Here is a 17,100-nt window from a genome sequence, read left to right as displayed (position 1 = left end):
TGTCTTGTGATTACATAGTCATTCAAACGGGTACGAGGAGTTTCCTGTACATTGCTGTGTGTTTCATTCACATACCGAAGGCAAGCAGTGGCGGTATCATGTCGCTCTACAAACTCTGTCTCTACAAGCAGTAAGAGGTGGTTTCGTAAAGAATGAGGAGAACTTTTTTGTTGTTTTGTCGGGCAAAATGTAATATGTTTACTTTGCTCTACGGTTTAATTAGGGGTATATAGAAACATTGCCACGCTGAATAATGTATTATTATTATTATTTTTTATTTTATTGGGTTATTTTACGACTCTGTATCAACCTCTGAGGTTATTTAGCGTCTGAATGAAATGAAGGTGATAATGCCGGTGAAATGAGTCCGGGGTCCAGCACCGAAAGTTACCTAGCATTTGCTCGTATTGGGTTGAGGGAAAACCCCGAAAAAAACCTCAACCAGATAACTTGCCCTAACCGGGATTCGAACTCGGGCCATTTGGTTTCTCGGCCAGACGCGCTGACCGTTACTCCACAGGTGTGGACAATAGAATTATCATTTTTAAGGTTTGTTTTATGAAAGATGTATAACATTTTATATATTTTGTGTTAAATTACTTCAACCCACGCTTTTGTTGCCATAGTGACAAGTTTTTCTTTTGTTTCTTTATATAGGAAATTCCAACAATAACGATGACGTATTACCAGTAATTAATAAATGAAAAATATATTTTGAATGCTGCTTTATTTCAGTGATATCTTCGTCAGAGGTGGGGGCGTGTTAAAATAGCTGCTGTAGATCTCTGATTTCGTTATCAGATGAACTTCGAAAAGATTCACGTTTTCTAACCTGTATGCAGGATTTCGCGTTTCCCTATTGATTTTGTGTTATTTCTCTCATGCCCCTGTGAAACTCGATGTCAAATACAACAGAAATAAACAAATGACTGTAGAAAAAACAAATGTAAAATGTTAAATAAAACAAACGAAGTTACATTTTAGAACCCGAATATGTGTGTGTGTGTGTCTCTAATGCTCTGGATTTAACAATGAAGTCATCACCCTTCTTGCTTCCCAATATTTTGATGGAAGGTCCACAAATGTCCTAAGAGTTTCACAATTAGCCAGGTGCTCCATCTCCATGTCCTAGAACCCGAATGTTATTTAGTTAATTTCTCTGAACCTATTAATAAAATGAGACAGCTGTTGGTGCATTTCAATGTATTTTCAGTGCCTTAATATTTTTCCTTATAACATTTTCCTGTGAAAAATACAAGTAAGATAATATTTACAAATAATTGATTTTCTTATTAAATTCAGGGTAGGCTACAATAAACTCTGTTATATAATGTACATTATAATACAGATATTTGTGAAAGGTAACTACAAATAATTTATTTGGGATTAAATAATAATAATAATAATAATAATAATAATAATAATAATAATAATAATAATAATAATATAAGAACTTATAATATAATATAATAAGGTCTATTATTATTATTATTATTATTATTATTATTATTATTATTATTACTGCTGTTAGTCATAAACCTATTTAATAATTTTTTCAGGAGAATAGCAGCTTCCCATAAATAGTGTAATGGGTTGCCAAAATGACAAAACATACCAAAAAGAAATAAAATTACATTGCGGCATTGACATTTACTAGTTCAACAACAACCCAAAGTTGTCTAAGTTTGTGATTTTTTTCTGTTTCTATAGTAATTGATTACGATAAGTCAAAGCATCTCTCTACATTTCTTTGTGTTATGTAAAAGCTCGTGTCACATGCTGTACTCTCTGACATTTCGCAATGTTGATAGCGGATGTCCACGTCCAGCCAGTTCACTGCTTCTCTGGGCTATATCCACGTCTTTGTCAGGGTGCCGGGTATGTCCCCGGTGCTGGGCGATGGACGCCTTGCGGCGAGACCCGCTAGCTTTCATGAGTTATACGTGTCAGTCGGAGATGTTCCAGAACATGGTAACCGTTGTACTGTGTACCTAGCGTCTCGGGTTTCCAATTCGTTCCATCCGTATTTACTGGAGGCTGTATACAAAGGACTTCGCTCTACACTGCTCTCCACAGTTTGAGAATCTCTGTGCCGTTCCATATATCATCGCTGTCGCGCTGGGATCATACTGCACCTTATCTGTGAAGCAGTTCCCTGATAACTTGCTTCCTGCATTGTATTGCATAAATCTGGCAGATCTCGGCCTTGTAGCCTGCTGACTCAGTAGCTACCAAGACACTTCTGGTAGAACGCAGATCATCATCATCATCATCATCATCATCATCATCATCATCATCATCATCATCATCATCATCATCAAGTCCACACCTGTGGAGTAACGGTTAGCACGTCTAGCCGCGAAACTAGGTGGGCCGGGTTCGATTCCCGGTCGGGGCAAGTTACCTGGTTGAGGTTTTCTCCGGGGTTTTCCCTCAACCCAATATGAGCAAATGCTAGGTAACTTTCGCTGTTGGACCCCGGACTCATTTCACCGGCATTGTCACCTTCATCTCATTCAGACGCTAAATAACCTAAGATGTTGATAAAGCGTCGTAAAATAACCTACTAAAATAAAAAAGAAAATCATCATCATCATCATCATCATCGTCATCCAAAGATCGAAACCCTATTTTACTCTTAGGTATAGGTACCGGTATATATTAGGGTTGTAGTTGATTACAAATTAAATACGTGATTTAGAAATAACAATAGCAAAGAAATAGTACAAGAAATGAATACTTACTTACTGGCTTTCAAGGAACCCGGAGGTTCATTGCCGCCCTCACATAAGCCCGCCATCGGTCCCTATCCTGTGCAAGATTAATCCATTCTCTATCATCATATCCCACCTCCCTCAAATCCATTTTAATATTATCTTCCCATCTACGTCTCGGCCTCCCCAAAGGTCTTTTTCCCTCCGGCGTCCCAACTAACACTCTATATGCATTTCTGGATTCGCCCATACGTTCTACATGCTCTGCCCATCTCAAACGTCTGGATTTAATGTTTCTAATTATATCAGGTGAAGAATACAATGCGTGCAGTTCTGTGTTATGTAACTTTCTCCATTCTCCTGTAACTTCATCCCTCTTAGCCCCAAATATTTTCCTAAGAACCTTATTCTCAAACACTCTTAACCTATGTTCCTCTCTCAAAGTGAGAGTCCAAGTTTCACAACCATAAAGAACAACTGGTAATACAACTATTTTATAAATTCTAACTTTCAGATTTTTTGACAGCAAACTGGATAAATTATTTCCGTACTGTTATACTATATAGAATGGAAAATCTAGGTAGCTCCCATCTCAGGAGGATACAAAACAATATCTAGGCCTAGCTAAAAAAAATTACATTTCACACTATTTTATTTTCCATCCACTTTTATTTTCCATTCTTCCTTCTATTATTTCATTCTTTGTTCCTTATTCATTTTTAAATTTTTTTTTGCTTCTTTGTTTCCTTCTTTAGTTCGTTCCTTTTTTGTTTCTTTCTTCAATTTCCTTCATGTTTTTTCGTCTACACTTCCGTTCTTTGTTTCCTCCTTTTCTTAATTCTATGTTTAACTTCTGTCTTCTTTCTTTTCTTATTTAATTCATTTCTTGCGATCTTACTTTCTTCAGTTCCATCCTAGTTCATTTCTCTGTTCTTTATTAATTTACTTTCTATCCTTATTTCAGTCTTTTATTTATTTTCTGATTTACTCCTTTCAACTTTTTTCTTCGTCATTCTCTCTCCTTTTCATTTCTCTTATTTTATCCCCCCGTTTATTTCCTTTTCCTATACACTTCTTCCTTTCTGTTTTGGGGGCGCGCGTTTAAGGCAAAACGCTGCAAGCCGGAAGGTCGTGGGTTGATTACTGATGGGGTCATAGATTTTTTTTTCATTGCCTGGGATCTACTCAGCCTCTAACATAAATGAGTTTAGCTTTTCTTTGCCGTGAAACGAGCGAGTCCGGGTTCAAATCCTGGTTGGGCCAAGTTACCTGGTTGAGGTTTTTTTTCCTGGGTTTTCCCTCAAACCATTAGGACCAAATGCTGGGTAACTTTCGGCGCTGGACCCTGGACTCATTTCACCGGCATTATCACCTTCATCTCATTCAGACGGTAGATAACCATAGCAGTTGATAAAGCGTCGTAAAATAACAAAAAAGACAAAAACAAATGAGTATCATAGACATTTCCTTGGGGTGGGCAGATAGGAGACATCCCTACTGCCATTAATGCCGATTGTCTGTGAAGTTGGGAGTCTTAACCTCTCGTCACCTTTTGGGTCGATTTGTCCTGTCATGAGGTTGACTTTACCTTGATTTTTTTTTTCAATTTATTGTTGTTGTTTTCTAATGCCAGGCGTTTGACAATAAAGTCATTTCACCTCTTGCACTCCAATATTTTTCAGATATTGTCATGGTCAGCCACTGAAGCACAGATTTTGAGGTGTTCCGAATCCATTTCTTGGTTTGAGTTGCACAATGGGCAGTTAGGGGACTGATATATTCCAATTCTATGCAGGTGTTTGGCCAAACAATCATGGCCTGTTGCCAATCTAAATGCAGCTACAGACGATTTTCGTGGTAAATCGGGAATTAACTGTGGATTATGAGTTCCATTTTTTCCCTTGAGATTGTGTCATCAAATTTTGTTTGTTGAAGTCTAAGTATGTAGATTTAATAAATCTCTTCACAGAGTAATACGTAGATTTAGTAACAGGTCTGTAAGTAGCAGTGCTGCCCTTCTTTGCTAAAGGATCCGCATTCTCGTTTCCCAGGATTCCACAATGGGATGGTATCCATTGGAATACAATTCTTTTATTGAGTGATATTAATTGAGAGAGCATTTTAGTTATTTCTGCCGTTTGAGATGAAGGTGTGTGTTTAGAGACTATTGATAGAATAGCTGCTTTGGAGTCTGACAATATAACTGCATTTTTAAATTTATTGATGTGGCATAGAAGATTCCTGAGACTTTCACTTATTGCAATGATTTCTCCATCAAAACTTGTTGTTCCATATCCAAGAGATCTATAAAGTGAGAAGAGACAGCAAGTAACACCTGCACCGGCACCTTGTTCTCTGGAGATCAAGGATCTGTCGGTGTATAAATGAAGCCAGTTTTGTGGAGGGTATCTAATATTAATTGTCTCTAAAGACAATTGTTTCATTATTTCAATGTTTACTTCTGATTTCAGTATTTCTTCTGTTAACCACTTCCCTGATTAACCCGAGTTAACTCGGGTTGCTAACTTGTGTCAAAATTTATTAACCCGAGTTAACTCGTTTGAGTCCCATTATTGCTGCTAAGGATTATATCCCGAATGTAGGTTTCCATTCTTTCATTAACCTTTTCCTCACTAGATAACTACAGAAGTTAGTGATATTGCTATATCTGGTGGTTTTTTGTACTCCTTCCTTGCGAGTGGAATTCTATGCTCATATAGCATTCACACACAGTAGTGAGTAGATGCTAGTTAGTTTCTGTTTGTGTTTAGTGTTTTTTGTGCTGTTTTGTGTAAAGATGGATCAAGTTAGAGATTCCGAAACTTTTGATCAGGAATATATTCCTGTAGAAGATTAGGAAATGAAACATCGGTATCAGAAGACGAAGTTATAGACCAACAAACAAATTCAGATCAGTTGATGTCGCGTGTTTTCGACAGTGGTTTGAATAGAAGACATCTGGCACCATTTCTTCTGCACCTCCGAGATCCCCATTTCCTGAAATTTTAACACTGTTTCTGATAACGATAATTCTCAATTTATTAAATGATTCTTTAATAATGACCTCATCAACATTATATTCGAGGAGACGATTCGGCATGCTAATAAGTGTTCACAGAATGCTGAAAATAATTCGTGGCGGCCTACTACAGACTCTGAAATACGTGTACTTTTGGGCATAGTGATACTGCAGAACATTATTCACAAACCTGAAGAACAGATGTACTGGTACAAATATTCAATGACTGCTACACCATTCTTCCCAAAACTCCCTCATATAGGAGAGCAGATACTACTGTCCAGAATACCCTCCTTTCGAGTCTATCAAACGACAAGCAACATTTAACGCCTTGATAACAGCACTGGTATTGTACCTCATAAATTAATCCATAAAAAAAAATCATAAGTTGGTAAATAGTTCAGGAGAAAATCAAAGTGGGACAACTACCAGAGCTGGAATCAAGGTGCACGAGATAACTCGGGATAATAATTCAGGTATGAATGTATGTCTATTTCATAGTGATTTTTTAGGTATGTAAGAAAATTAGTGATGTACAGTGATTCTGCAATATTAAATTACCTCTTTACGAAAATAAAAAAAATATGACACTTTTTTTCACAAAACAGGTAAAATATATGTATAGTAAGGGAAGAGGTTAAATTAGATTATACTAGAGAGTTAAAGGGTTTGGTTTAATTTGTAAGTTTTCTTTAAAATTCGGGATATTGATTTTCTGTTTTAATTCTTGAACCATGGATATGACACTTTTTTGAGTTTTCAGTCTACAGAGAGGACTGTATGAATGCCAATTGTTTCCTGGTAATCTGATAAGTTTTTCATATTGAATCAGTGCTTTTTCAATTTATTTCGAAGTTATATCTCTCTCTCTCCACTTTTTCTATTTTTCTTACTTAGACAATCTATATTTTCTGGCTAGTTCTATTTGGTAACCGATTTTGTCTCGTTTCACAGGGAAGAACGAAGCTCATCAAGCAGCGTCATCGCTTATAACAGAGAACTTGAAATTCGACATCGTCTACACGTCACTGCTGAAGCGAGCGAACCAAACTCTGGACATCATACTGCGAGAGATTCGACAACCAGACCTTCCGGTCAAGCAGGCGTGGCAGCTGAATGAGAGGCACTACGGCGCTCTCACGGGCTACAACAAGGCTGACATGGCAGCCAAGTATGGGAAGGAGCAGGTGACCAACTACCCATAATGCCAAGAAATGAATGTCATCATGAGAGACAAGTATTTTGTGAATAATTTCGAGGGAAAAATTGTTCCGGAGCCGGGTATCGAACCCGGGACCTTTGGTTTAACGTACCAACGCTCTACCACTGAGCTACCCGGGAACTCTAACCGACACCGACACAATTTTTCCCTCTATATCCACAGACCTCAAAGTGGGCTGACAACCGTCAAGCAACCAACTTCGAGTGCACACTAACTCGATACCCGGCTCCGGAACAATTTTTCCCTCGAAATTATTCAAATCAACTTTGCAGGGAGTTATACCTGAAATCTTGATTTGCATAATACACGTCACTGTTCGTTAACAGAAAACCACAATTTAAGTCACACGGAGTTAGTGTGCACTCGAAGTTGGTTGCTTGACGGTTGTCAGCCCACTTTGAGGTCTGTGGATATAGAGGGAAAAATTGTGTCGGTGTCGGTTAGAGTTCCCGAGTAGCTCAATGGTAGAGCGTTGGTACGTTAAACCAAGGGTCCCGGGTTCGATAAACGGCTCCGGAACAATTTTTCCCTCGAAATTATTCAAATCAACTTTACACGGAGTTATACCTGAAATCTTGATTTGCATAATACACGTCACTGTTCGTGAACAGAAAACCACAATTTAAGTCACACGGAGTTAGTGTGCACTCGAAGTTGGTTGCTTGACGGTTGTCAGCCCACTTTGAGGTCTGTGGATATAGAGGGAAAAATTGTGTCGGTGTCGGTTAGAGTTCCCGAGTAGCTCAATGGTAGAGCGTTGGTACGTTAAACCAAGGGTCCCGGGTTCGATAAACGGCTCCGGAACAATTTTTCCCTCGAAATTATTCAAATCAACTTTACACGGAGTTATACCTGAAATCTTGATTTGCATAATACACGTCACTGTTCGTTAACAGAAAACCACAATTTAAGTCACACGGAGTTAGTGTGCACTCGAAGTTGGTTGCTTGACAGTTGTCAGCCCACTTTGAGGTCTGTGGATATAGAGGGAAAAATTGTGTCGGTGTCGGTTAGAGTTCCCGGGTAGCTCAATGGTAGAGCGTTGGTACGTTAAACCAAGGGTCCCGGGTTCGATAAACGGCTCCGGAACAATTTTTCCCTCGAAATTATTCAAATCAACTTTACACGGAGTTATACCTGAAATCTTGATTTGCATAATACACGTCACTGTTCGTGAACAGAAAACCACAATTTAAGTCACACGGAGTTAGTGTGCACTCGAAGTTGGTTGCTTGACGGTTGTCAGCCCACTTTGAGGTCTGTGGATATAGAGGGAAAAATTGTGTCGGTGTCGGTTAGAGTTCCCGAGTAGTGCAATGGTAGAGCGTTGGTACGTTAAACCAAGGGTCCCGGGTTCGATACCCGGCTCCGGAACAATTTTTCCCTCGAAATTATTCAAATCAACTTTACACGGAGTTATACCTGAAATCTTGATTTGCATAATACACGTCACTGTTCGTGAACAGAAAACCACAATTTAAGTCACACGGAGTTAGTGTGCACTCGAAGTTGGTTGCTTGACGGTTGTCAGCCCACTTTGAGGTCTGTGGATATAGAGGGAAAAATTGTGTCGGTGTCGGTTAGAGTTCCCGAGTAGCTCAATGGTAGAGCGTTGGTACGTTAAACCAAGGGTCCCGGGTTCGATAAACGGCTCCGGAACAATTTTTCCCTCGAAATTATTCAAATCAACTTTACACGGAGTTATACCTGAAATCTTGATTTGCATAATACACGTCACTGTTCGTTAACAGAAAACCACAATTTAAGTCACACGGAGTTAGTGTGCACTCGAAGTTGGTTGCTTGACAGTTGTCAGCCCACTTTGAGGTCTGTGGATATAGAGGGAAAAATTGTGTCGGTGTCGGTTAGAGTTCCCGGGTAGCTCAATGGTAGAGCGTTGGTACGTTAAACCAAGGGTCCCGGGTTCGATAAACGGCTCCGGAACAATTTTTCCCTCGAAATTATTCAAATCAACTTTACACGGAGTTATACCTGAAATCTTGATTTGCATAATACACGTCACTGTTCGTGAACAGAAAACCACAATTTAAGTCACACGGAGTTAGTGTGCACTCGAAGTTGGTTGCTTGACGGTTGTCAGCCCACTTTGAGGTCTGTGGATATAGAGGGAAAAATTGTGTCGGTGTCGGTTAGAGTTCCCGAGTAGTGCAATGGTAGAGCGTTGGTACGTTAAACCAAGGGTCCCGGGTTCGATACCCGGCTCCGGAACAATTTTTCCCTCGAAATTATTCAAATCAACTTTACACGGAGTTATACCTGAAATCTTGATTTGCATAATACACGTCACTGTTCGTGAACAGAAAACCACAATTTAAGTCACACGGAGTTAGTGTGCACTCGAAGTTGGTTGCTTGACGGTTGTCAGCCCACTTTGAGGTCTGTGGATATAGAGGGAAAAATTGTGTCGGTGTCGGTTAGAGTTCCCGAGTAGTGCAATGGTAGGGCGTTGGTACGTTAAACCAAGGGTCCCGGGTTCGATAAACGGCTCCGGAACAATTTTTCCCTCGAAATTATTCAAATCAACTTTACACGGAGTTATACCTGAAATCTTGATTTGCATAATACACGTCACTGTTCGTGAACAGAAAACCACAATTTAAGTCACACGGAGTTAGTGTGCACTCGAAGTTGGTTGCTTGATGGTTGTCAGCCCACTTTGAGGTCTGTGGATATAGAGGGAAAAATTGTGTCGGTGTCGGTTAGAGTTCCCGAGTAGCTCAATGGTAGAGCGTTGGTACGTTAAACCAAGGGTCCCGGGTTCGATAAACGGCTCCGGAACAATTTTTCCCTCGAAATTATTCAAATCAACTTTACACGGAGTTATACCTGAAATCTTGATTTGCATAATACACGTCACTGTTCGTTAACAGAAAACCACAATTTAAGTCACACGGAGTTAGTGTGCACTCGAAGTTGGTTGCTTGACAGTTGTCAGCCCACTTTGAGGTCTGTGGATATAGAGGGAAAAATTGTGTCGGTGTCGGTTAGAGTTCCCGAGTAGCTCAATGGTAGAGCGTTGGTACGTTAAACCAAGGGTCCCGGGTTCGATAAACGGCTCCGGAACAATTTTTCCCTCGAAATTATTCAAATCAACTTTGCAGGGAGTTATACCTGAAATCTTGATTTGCATAATACACGTCACTGTTCGTTAACAGAAAACCACAATTTAAGTCACACGGAGTTAGTGTGCACTCGAAGTTGGTTGCTTGACGGTTGTCAGCCCACTTTGAGGTCTGTGGATATAGAGGGAAAAATTGTGTCGGTGTCGGTTAGAGTTCCCGAGTAGCTCAATGGTAGAGCGTTGGTACGTTAAACCATGGCTCCGGAACAATTTTTCCCTCGAAATTATTCAAATCAACTTTACACGGAGTTATACCTGAAATCTTGATTTGCATAATACACGTCACTGTTCGTTAACAGAAAACCACAATTTAAGTCACACAGAGTTAGTGTGCACTCGAAGTTGGTTGCTTGATGGTTGTCAGCCCACTTTGAGGTCTGTGGATATAGAGGGAAAAATTGTGTCGGTGTCGGTTGGAGTTCCCGAGTAGTGCAATGGTAGAGCGTTGGTACGTTAAACCAAGGGTCCCCGGTTCGATACCCGGCTCCGGAACAATTTTTCCCTCGAAATTATTCAAATCAACTTTACAGGGAGTTATACCTGAAATCTTGATTTGCATAATACACGTCACTGTTCGTGAACAGAAAACCACAATTTAAGTCACACGGAGTTAGTGTGCACTCGAAGTTGGTTGCTTGATGGTTGTCAGCCCACTTTGAGGTCTGTGGATATAGAGGGAAAAATTGTGTCGGTGTCGGTTAGAGTTCCCGAGTAGTGCAATGGTAGGGCGTTGGTACGTTAAACCAAGGGTCCCCGGTTCGATACCCGGCTCCGGAACAATTTTTCCCTCGAAATTATTCAAATCAACTTTGCAGGGAGTTATACCTGAAATCTTGATTTGCAAGTATTTTGTGATTCAGACGATGTTTATGTTCAAAGAGGACTCCACGATAATGGTCATAGAGAATATCAATTCAAATATCGTCGGTTTACAAGCAAAACACATTAAGTAAAAATATTCTTCTTCTTCTTCTTCTTCTTCTTCTTCTTCTTCTTCTTCTTCTTCTTCTTCTTCTCCTTCTTATCACGTATCAAGCTTGGTGATTTGTTACGGTCTCACTCCATCGTTTCAACGGACGGCCCAAAGATCTTGTTCCTAAAGGCGGTAATTTAGTGCTTGGCTTGGTATCCTTTTTTTAGGTATCCTGAGTATATGAGATTTCCATTTCTGTCTATAATTTTGAATTTTCTCTAAAATTGGGTCAATTAATTTATTGGTCTGACCCAATATTTTGGGTTTGCCCTGTGACACAGAATAACTCACAATAAAATTTAAAATGAAAAATTATATAAGCAGGTTTCAGACAAAAGAGATTAAGACATAAGAAAAAAATAGAACCTAGTACAATTTAAATTGAGCGTACACCATAAAGATGCTGGCGAAATATCGCTATAGAGAATTGTATTATGGTGGTGACGATGGCAACTTGCAACAATAGTGTTGGACATTGTGCCAATGTCACACATCTGTGACGCAGTGCATGAGGGTTGGCCACCAAAGGGAAACTAAGAGGTGGAATTTAAACTGAGAGGATTCAATCCAGCATCAGCATCGGAATTGGAATCCGGTCTGGCTTAGTGGATAGAGCGTCACCACATAGGGCTGAAAACCCGGGTTCGAATCACGGTGCCAGAGAGAATTTTTCTTTGCTCCACCGAACCTTCATCATTAGTGATTAGAAGTTGTGCACCATCATTTCTCCTAGTCCCGAGGTAGAAATTTTATAAGAAAATCTCTGACCCCGCCGACTAGTCTGGACACAGACACGCTACCACAGAGCTAGCTCGGCGGACAACATAGAAATGTTAATTCAGTCGTTTTTACAGAAATCTGCGGCTAAAAAATTTGTGGGTTAGACAATTCTAACACTGAGCCACTCAGTTATAAAAATAATAATATTGATAATTATAGGTCTAATGATGATATTGTTATTTTATTTTGTATTTTTCATTTATATCTATATCTGTGTCTTTTATTTAGGCAGTATCTATTTGTCTCTTCTTTTTCCCCCCCCCCCCCCTTTTCTCATTTTCCATTTTAATTTGTATTTACACTTGTATCTGTTTCATCTCTTTTTTCATGTTATATGCAATTCTATATTATTATTTTTAAACGAATATCTGAACTGTCTATTGTAATTGGGGCTTTACCCTGTTATAGGCATAAATAAATAAATAAATAAATAAATAAAAATAATTATAATTATGATAATAATAATAATATGAAAATAAAATTTTATTATAATATAAAAATAATAATTATAATAATAATTTTTTTTATTGGGTTATTTTACGACGCTTTATCAACATCTAGGTCATTTAGTGTCTGAATGAAATCAAGGTGATAATGCTGGTGAAATGAGTCCAGGGTCCAGCACCGAAAGTTACCCAGCATTTGCTCGTATTGGGTTGAGAGAAAACCCCGGAAAAAACCTCAACCAGGTAACTTGCCCCGACCGGGATTCGAACCCGGGCTAGCTGGTTTCACAGCCAGACGCGCTGACCGTTACTCCACAGGTGTGGACAGCAACAACAACAACAATAATAATAATAATAATAATAATGGATAATTTTTATTGTAAATTATTTGCCATTCTGAAATGTCATAGTTTTTATTTTACATTTTTATTTTCGTAAGTGAATCGCAATGTGATTGAATTCCAGGAGCCGCCACTGATTGAGAATTTGAGCAGACGTGTTTTATGTTTGCAGGTAAACATCTGGCGAAGAAGTTTCGACGTCCTGCCACCACCCATGGAGCCAGATCACAAGTATTACACGACCATTGTAAACAACCCAAAGTTCCAGTTCATAAAGGACAAGATTCCGAAAACAGAATCTCTGAAAACGACGATGCAGAGAGTGATTCCGTTCTGGGAGGAGAACATTGTACCTGATGTAAAGAGTGGCAAGCGGGTGCTTGTGATTGGCCACGGCACCAGTCTGAGGAGTTTGGTCAAGCATCTGAGCCGTAAGTTACAAACACGGGATTCGAGCCCCGGGAACAAGGTTCCTGCCATGTGAATTGTTTAAATTCTGTGCCTCTTGAGAATTTCTGACGTCCAAATTCTGAGGTTATATCTGTTCACCTTACCAGGAAAAAGATGAAGAGTGGCTTCGTCGGAAAACACCACGGAACGAATAAATTCATCATCGTTTTCAATTAAAGTCTGCATACTTACACAGAAATTTCTTCGTAGCACTTTGTCCTCTGGTTTTAGGGCTTGCAGCAACTGTAGTCTGTACGGATAAAATCACAACCGCTTGTGAAGAGTCTTGCCTTAAAATCAATGTACCATTTACGGATTGTAGGCTCACTGGGTGCATCTGCACCAAACTTTGTTCGGTAATGCCGTTGCACATTAATAACTGACTGGTTCACATGAAAATCAAGCTTCTCTGTCCTATATAGCAGCCATTTCGCCTCAACAATGAACAGATTTGTTTATATGCGCTATTACGAGGCAGTGTTACCAACTAGGAAAACAATGTTGCCACAACTAAACTTTTTGAGTTTCTCTTTCCATTGGTGCTATTTTCATGCACCTCAGACTTATAGAACGTAAATTACATGTGTTCGAAACTGGAAAGCTCTTTTGTAGGAGCCCTGTATTATTATTCTACGAGGGGGATCCAGGAAATAACGACCGTTCGCGCATACCCGCCACGCAGCTGACTCCCCTTCCTTGTTTGAAGGTCAACTGGCTTCCTTAACATGTGTTCTCATAATGTTGAGAGTACTGGTTGCAACAAGTCGCCATTGTGCATTTTGTGTTACTTCAAAATGAACGACGTGATTGATAATCCCGCCGACTGTGAGGTGAGGAGTGTGATTCGATTTTTGAATGCCCGACATTTGAAACCTGCAGAAATTTACTGGCAATTGAAATAAGTGTATGGTGATACTGTAATGAATGAAAGAAATATGAGAAAATGGTGCGAAATGTTCAACAATGGGCGAACAAATGTCCACGATGAAACTCGACCCGGACGCCCATCACTCATCACAGAAGACCTGAAGACTAAAGTGAACGACAGAATGTTGCAAGACAGGCGCACATCACTCGACGAATTGCATATTGCCTTTCCTGACATTTCTCGTTCTTTGCTTGGTGAAATTGTGTCGCAGCATCTTGGCTACCACAAAATCTGTGCACGATGGGTTCCACGGCAACTGAGTGACCAACACAAAACTCAGAGAATGGCCTCAGCATTGACATTCTTGATGCGATATCACAAAGATGGAGACGCCTTTCTTGATCAAATTGTGACTGGTGATGAGACCGGGGTGTCTCACAACACCCCAGAGACCAAGCGCCAATCACGTCAGTGGCATCATCCCTCATCACCCAAGAAACCGAGAAAATTCAAACAGACACTCTCAACACAAAAAGTCATGGCTACTGTCTTTTGGGATCGCAAAGGTGTTCTTTTGCTGGATTTCATGCCAAAAGGCACTACGATCAATGCAAATCGTTATTGTGAGACTTTACGAAAACTACGGCGAGCCATCCAAAACAAGAGGCGAGGAATGCTTTCGAGAGGAGTTGTGCTTCTTCACGACAACGCCAGCCTGCACACTGCTGCTTCAACTCGAGAATTGCTGGATCAATTCGGTTGGGAAATCTTTGATCATCTGCCCTATAGTCCAGACCTTGCTCCTAGCGATTTTCACCTTTTCACTAAGCTGAAAGACTTTCTGGGTGGTACGCGTTTTGGAAGTGATGAAGAGTTTAAGAAGACAGTGAACACCTGGCTTAATGAACTGGCAGCAGAGGAGTATAACACGGGAATTCTAAAGCTAGTGAACAGATACGACAAATGTTTAAATGTAGGTGGTGATTATGTAGAGAAGTAAAGGAAGTTTCAGTTATGTAACAGATTTTGTTTTTTCAAATAAATATATATTTTTTTAATTAATACAACAAAACGGTCGTTATTTCCTGGATCCCCCTCGTATGTATTACGAGTAGTTATTTTACCGGTTGTTCTGTATGGTTGTGAAACTCTCACTTTGAGAAAGGAACAAGTTAAGGATGTTCGAGAATAAGATGCGTAGTAAAATATTTGGGGCTAAGAGGGATGAAGTTACAGGAGAATGGAGAAAGTTACACAACACAGAACTGCACGCATTGTATTCTTCACCTGACATAATTAGGAACATTAAATCCAGACATTTGAGATGGGCAGGGCATGTAGCACGTATGGGTGAATCTAGAAATACATATAGAGTGTTAGTTGGGAGGCCGGAGGGAAAAATACCTTTGGGGAGAACGTGTCATAGATGGGAGGATAATATTAAAATGGATTTGAGGGAGGTGGGACATGATGGTAGAGACTGGATTAATCTTGCTCAGGATAGGGACTGATGGCAGGCTTATGTGAGGGCGGCAATGAACCTGCGGGTTCCTTAAAAACCAGTAAGTAAGTATTGCTTTACATTTTACTGTACTGTATAGTGTATTTAGACCTTTGTCCTTTAAATACACCATAATAAACGTGTTTTGTTGCTATAAACGGATTTTTATGCACTTTCTACTGTTATTTTAGGTTATTTCTGTTATTTTAGGTTATTTCATTTAATCTGGACTTTTGTTAAACCGGCCAACTTATCCCTCCAATTAGTTGGTATTAACGAGGTTTTACTGTACGGTATTTCATTTTTATGACCTTTGAATAATTGTTCAGAACAATAATCTGTAAGCAATATCATTCATAACGTGATAAAGGAATGGAATTACTGTATATAATGTCACCTTTCTGGACACTTGTTTGCTTCATTTAATATGTATAGTTAAACATATCTCTCAATTTACATTTTCTAAAACAAAGACTACTGTGATTTCAGGACTGTCGGATGAAGCCATCATGAAACTGAATCTTCCAACAGGCATACCGTTTGTGTACGAATTTGGAGAGGATTTTAAGCCCATTGTATGTATGAGGTTCTTGAGTGATGAAGAAACTGTGAAGAAAGCTATGGACAAGGTTGCTTCTATTGGAGAGACATCGGCACAGAAGAGGAATGAGTGAAGTTAGAAACAATAATGCAGACGTGATTGTATTCCACAACAGTTCATATATGTGCAATAAATTTATGTAAATAGCAAGTTAATAGGTGTTGATAAATTTTTTATATCATTGCAGAAAATATGACTTCTGATTCAGATTCTGGCTGATATGTACATCTATTATTAGGCAGTACATCTCACTTGACGATATGTGCCAGAAGATTATTATACAAATCTGGCTTTCGAGTATAGCTTCCTATAAAGCTGCTTGAATAATTTAAAGGGAAAAATTGTTCCAGAGCCGGGAATCGAACCCGGGACCTTTGGCTGAATAATATGAGCCGTTCAGAGCAGAAGTGGTGTAAGTCAAAATTGGGTAATGAGGGTTAAAGTAAACATTCTGTAAAATACAGCGCGAAGTAGCAATTAATATGCCCTTCTTGCTATCCACTGACTACTTAGGGCCCTATTCATAGACATTCTTAGCACGGGCTTTCAGTGGATGATCAGCGAACTAACGTTTTTCGTATTCATAAACCAGTGTTAGCGATATGATATGACATGAATCCTGTTTAGCACGCTCGTAGTGCGGGCTAGCGAAAAGTCTATGAATACCACCCTAATAGTTTAAATAAAGTGAATATTAATTGCTACTTTGCGCTGTATTTTACAGAATGTTTACTTTAACCCTTATTACCATTTTTGACTTATACTACTGCTGCTTGGCGGCTGGGTAGCTCAGTTGGTAGAGCAGCTGGCTACGGACTGGAAGGTCCAGGGTTTGATCCCAGGTGGTGACAGAATTTTTTCTCGTTGCCAAACTTTCAGAACAGCCCCGAGGTTCACTCAGCCTCCTATAAAATTGAGAGCTATACTGGAGAATTAGCACGGCCACTTTGAACCGTGCCGTTACGTTTACCACCAAATTTAAGTAAATACACAATGTCGCCAACATAAGAACATGACGTTGGTGTGTGGCGTAGTTGGCGGGA

At 39.6% G+C, this 17,100-nt stretch overlaps 1 protein-coding gene across 3 annotated transcripts in view; it reads left to right on the top strand.

Moving 5' to 3' along the window:
* Positions 1–16,212, top strand: part of LOC138713367 (phosphoglycerate mutase 2-like) — a 51,270-nt gene extending 35,058 nt beyond the window's left edge. For all 3 annotated transcript variants that reach the window (XM_069845443.1, XM_069845426.1, XM_069845435.1), the window contains 3 exons: positions 6,688–6,920; positions 12,810–13,068; positions 15,946–16,212. In XM_069845443.1, the coding sequence (XP_069701544.1) occupies positions 6,688–6,920; positions 12,810–13,068; positions 15,946–16,130 (677 nt within the window). In that variant the 3' untranslated portion in view covers positions 16,131–16,212. The remainder of the gene's footprint in view (positions 1–6,687; positions 6,921–12,809; positions 13,069–15,945) is intronic.
* Positions 16,213–17,100: the final 888 nt, after the last annotated feature.

The sequence above is a fragment of the Periplaneta americana genome, chromosome 2 (genome assembly GCF_040183065.1).
Source record: "Periplaneta americana isolate PAMFEO1 chromosome 2, P.americana_PAMFEO1_priV1, whole genome shotgun sequence".
NCBI lineage: Eukaryota > Metazoa > Arthropoda > Insecta > Blattodea > Blattidae > Periplaneta > Periplaneta americana.
Note: the sequence above shows the minus strand (reverse complement) of the source record. Positions and strands in the feature narration are given on the sequence as shown.